We start from the raw sequence: 4,125 nt of genomic DNA, 5'->3' as shown, positions 1-4,125 counted from the left end.
TATACAAGGGAATTACAGTTTAAAGTGGATCATTTGCTGGAAGAGAATGCAAGACTCAAGAGACAGCAACAAAAGGCATGCATCATCATTTATATACATAATAAATACACACATTTTTGTTACTAGTGATTTTGTTTGTTTATGTTTTGCTTTAATGGTGATAGTGTGATGATACAACTATCTCTTTTTTGTTTTAGTAATAATATAGTTGTGTATGACTTTCTAAAAAAAAGTGTTTTACCAAATTGAGGTTACAAAATGTGTATGTGATTGTTGCAGCTATGTGAAGCAGTAGTGTTGAATCATCAGCAAAAAAAGAAGAGTACCCTGTACCGAACATTTATGGCACCATTTTGAGTATATATCTAGATTCTTAGTTAGTGTGCCATTAATGCTGCAATGCAATTCATGAAAAAAAAAAGCAAGCAAGTTACTGACCATTAATTAAGGAAAGTTGCAAAGACAGAAAATTTGTAGGAATCCCTGGCTTAAGGTAAAAGGGGAGGTTAGGTGAGATGATGTTATATATAAAGGTACACAGCAACCAGCTTTTTTGACTAATTAAGAGCATATATTAACAATTATCAATATATATAATATTATACAGTTGAGAGTAAAGTTACATGGTTAATAGTATGCTTTGTTTACTTCTTACTTCTCTCTCCACTTTGACAGTTGAGGGATGATTTAATAACAATGCTTATTGCTGGTCATGAGACAACAGCTGCAGTTCTTACTTGGGTAACTTTCCTTTTATCTCAAGCATGTTAATCTCAAAGTTGATATAATTGCCTAGTAGTGAAAGACAATTCTGGATCTTTGGTTATCGTAGCTTCTCTTCAGATTTTTCTCTTTGGCCAATACCATCTTACTGATTATTGAACTCACTACAGAACCTGGACAAAATGAGAAAGGCTCAAGCAGAGGTAGATTCACTGCTGGGTACAAGAACACCAACTTACGAATCACTTTAAAAACTGCAGTAGGTGCTCATTTCATGTCAGATTTTTACTTGCTTCCACCTGTTTGATAGCCAATATTTTATTAGGAAATATAAGATATATAAATTTATCATAAACGGTCAATAAATCTTATTTTCTAGGGAAAAGGGAAAGGAAGAGAGGGGGGATGCCATGTCGAGATGAAAAACTGGCAGCATTAAAATAGGGACTCTCTTCCCAGAAATTAAAGAGTCATTACAACACGTTTAAATTGAAGATAATTGAAATCCCCTGCTTGCTTTATTTGAATTGTTTTTTAACTGCTATGCGAGCTGTTGGTCCAACTCTTCTCAAGGACTAATCTCTGTTAAAGCTTTATCGCTTGATCAACTTGTAGGTTATGCTTGCTACTGTCCGATGTGAAGAAATTGCCCGGGAGAAGTATAAAGCTGCAAAGGAGGTATTAAGAGCACTTGAAAAAAAGGGGACTCATATTTGACTGAATTAATTGATTGATTTTATTCAATCTACCAACATAAAGATATATATAACTGCTACTGCTGTTTAAAATTTCATCATAATGAAGTTAATTATTGCCTGTATCCTTGATCTATATATGAACCTGATTAATTCTAATTGCTAGTATGAGATATTTAAGGCGAATGATTATAAGCTAGCTAGCAATATTATTTGTGCATTCCTAATTACTAATGCTAGGGAAGTTTCTTTCAAATCAGGAATTGCATCAACTGGAAGAGGATATGAAACGTAGCCCTACTGAATATTTGAATAGGCTCAGTTCACAAATTGATACTTGTTTGTCAGAGTGAGTACAATTGACTTTTCATGACACCGTAACATTAAATTCTTTGTTCATATTAGACTGCTAGTAGTAGCAATGGTTTTGATTGTTCTATATGTTGGAAAAAGAAGGCTTCATACTTTCCTCCCACTTTAGTTGGAAAAAGATTGATGTTGTAATGTAAGAAATGAAAACCTACCAGGTTCTAGCTCTTAACTGCATGCTTATTGTTTCCTTTGTCATCATTCGTGAAATCGAATAGTAAGGATGGTTGTGAATTTAGGCGTAGTTTATGGGTTAATATTCCACATAAGTTATAACACAAAATGATATAATGAAGATGGAACATCTCTCTGTTTATATTATATATTATCATATTAATTAATGGTGGTTTAGTAACTATTAATTCGTGTCTTGCATCTAGGTCTCTGTTTGCTTCTAAGGCGATAAAAGCCGGAGATTGTATTTTGAAGGTTTCTTATAGAGTGGTAGGCATCCACTCTTAATCTTTCCTCGAACTATATGTTATGGCTTGCTTTTTATATGTCACAATGACAAGTCACTCTTGATAACATAGTATTTGTAATTGGTTTTGTAGCAAATAACAGCAGATAATATCCCTGCTAAGATCAAATCTCTGATCAGTGAGGAAGTTGCGAATGTTGCAAAACTTGCTGTTCTTCTTCTAATTGAGGGGAAATTGGGTCAGGTACCATTGTTATCATGTTCCTGTAAAAGGTTTCATCTGAAATTTGGGAATTGTTGAACTTTTGCAAACTTTTGAGTTTTGCTCTTGGTAAAATCTAGAAGCTTGCTTGTATGTCTGAAATATCTCTCTCTGTATGCAGGACTCTCAGTGGAATCCTTATATCTGCCGTCTACCATGGCAAGAGGAGCTGCATAACACGGCAGGTTTTCTTTTCATTTTAGTTTTTGAGTAATGATCTTTATCTTTTTAACATGGTAAAAATTGTTCTTGTTACATGGTGTATGACTATGATTTATTTTTCTTTTACACATTTCATTACCTTGTGCTATTATAAACTATATTATTAACTATGGTATTTCTTTTGATCTTAGACTTTTTAGAATGAAAGTGAGCTGGAGATGATTCATCAAAGCTCGGTTTATTGGGAAACAATTAACCAAAAGTCTCAAATTGAAAGGGACTTCTTGGCGATCAGGCCTGTAAGTGCTTTGTGTCGGCTATATATATATATATTCTATCTTATGAAATGCAAGTCATTTTCTGCCAGGGGAGGAATACACATATATAATAGGATGAAACATCTTAAGAAAAAACTAATCAGAATATAGAAACTTTATACTAGAATAGGTAGTCTTGGAGTATGGAGTATAAGAGGTCATGATGAATTGATTACTTCTATATTTGAAATTTAGAATCATCAAGAGTTCTTTCAATCAAAATTAAAGAAATGTATTGAGGACAGTAGAAGAACAATGTTTGAGATAGAAGATCTTGGGGTTTCTATTCTTTAAGATTTGCATGTACAGCGACAGTCTCTACTGCAAGCAAATAACACGGTAGTGTTTAGCTTTCTTGAATAACTAACGATTTGTCTGCGTATCTTTTGGTAATTAGTTATATTTTAAGAACTATACACCCCTGAAATAAAAACTTAGGCAGTATTTTGACTTTTATCTCTGGAATTTGACTCTCATGTGGTATTTGTATAGTGTGTTTCTAGTTTCTTAACTTTATTTGCGGTTGAAGATATGTTCTTTTGTCTATTGATGGTTATGTCATCTCATGCAGCTTTATGGAGTAATATTCTATAGTTATAATCTCTTCTATAGTTATATTCTATAGTTATGTTCATTGTTCAAGAGTTTGGACATAAGTCTGTATTTTATCATGTTATTTTTAATATTTTGTAGTTGTAATTAATGTGATTGAAAAATGATGGTAGTGTACTATATTTTGTTTTAAAGTATTTCTTTTATTTTAATTTTTTTTATATTTTTAATGTCTTGCTTAAATATTTTTTTTAATAATAAATGATTAGTAGTGTAATAATAATGTAGATTAATTTTTAAAAATTATATTGATAGGTTTGAAACTTCCACAGAATAGCTATTATTTTTAAAATGAAAGTCTTTTTGTGGGGGTTTCAAACCGCCACAAACATTGAGCAATAACTGCCATAAAAGTTCAATATCACCTAAACATACACAACACCCTCCCCCTAATAGATTGTGGAGGTTTTTAAAAATCTCCACAAATTTAAGAACCTCCACAAACCATTCGATGGGGGTTATAAAATCTTGTAGTGTGAGAAAGATTAATAGAAGATTTTTTTTTTGTATCCTTGGTTGTATATAGGGGTATCGATATTTTTTTTACAATCGAAGGTGGAGATT

The 4,125-nt window shown here is 32.2% G+C and overlaps 1 protein-coding gene across 6 annotated transcripts; it reads left to right on the top strand.

The window, feature by feature from the left end:
* On the top strand, positions 912 to 3,628 carry LOC107639769. Of its 6 annotated transcripts, none has more exons than XM_021121653.1 (7): positions 912 to 982; positions 1,103 to 1,401; positions 1,664 to 1,767; positions 2,168 to 2,231; positions 2,342 to 2,447; positions 2,592 to 2,651; positions 2,824 to 3,628. In XM_021121653.1, exons 2-6 carry the CDS (start codon positions 1,342 to 1,344, stop codon positions 2,645 to 2,647), a joined length of 390 nt encoding a protein of 129 aa, XP_020977312.1. In that variant the 5' UTR covers positions 912 to 982; positions 1,103 to 1,341; the 3' UTR covers positions 2,648 to 2,651; positions 2,824 to 3,628. The 6 variants fall into 6 exon arrangements, with proteins under 6 accessions (XP_020977312.1, XP_020977313.1, XP_020977310.1 ...); XM_021121654.1 differs by having other exon boundaries at positions 2,592 to 2,655; XM_021121651.1 differs by having other exon boundaries at positions 2,342 to 2,452.

This window comes from Arachis ipaensis, chromosome B04 (assembly GCF_000816755.2).
Source record: "Arachis ipaensis cultivar K30076 chromosome B04, Araip1.1, whole genome shotgun sequence".
In the NCBI taxonomy this organism is placed as follows: domain Eukaryota; kingdom Viridiplantae; phylum Streptophyta; class Magnoliopsida; order Fabales; family Fabaceae; genus Arachis; species Arachis ipaensis.
The sequence above is the reverse complement of the archived record's forward strand: the minus strand, read 5'-3'. Positions and strand labels throughout refer to the sequence as shown.

Coding starts and splice junctions, on each gene's coding strand:
- LOC107639769 (XM_021121649.1), top strand. CDS start 1,342: ATGCTTGCTACTGTCCGATGTGAAGAAATTGCCCGGGAGAAGTATAAA. Junction 2,232..2,341: donor TGAAGGTTTCTTATAGAGTG/GTAGGCATCCAC, acceptor TTGGTTTTGTAG/CAAATAACAGCAGATAATAT. Junction 2,453..2,591: donor TTGAGGGGAAATTGGGTCAG/GTACCATTGTTA, acceptor CTCTGTATGCAG/GACTCTCAGTGGAATCCTTA.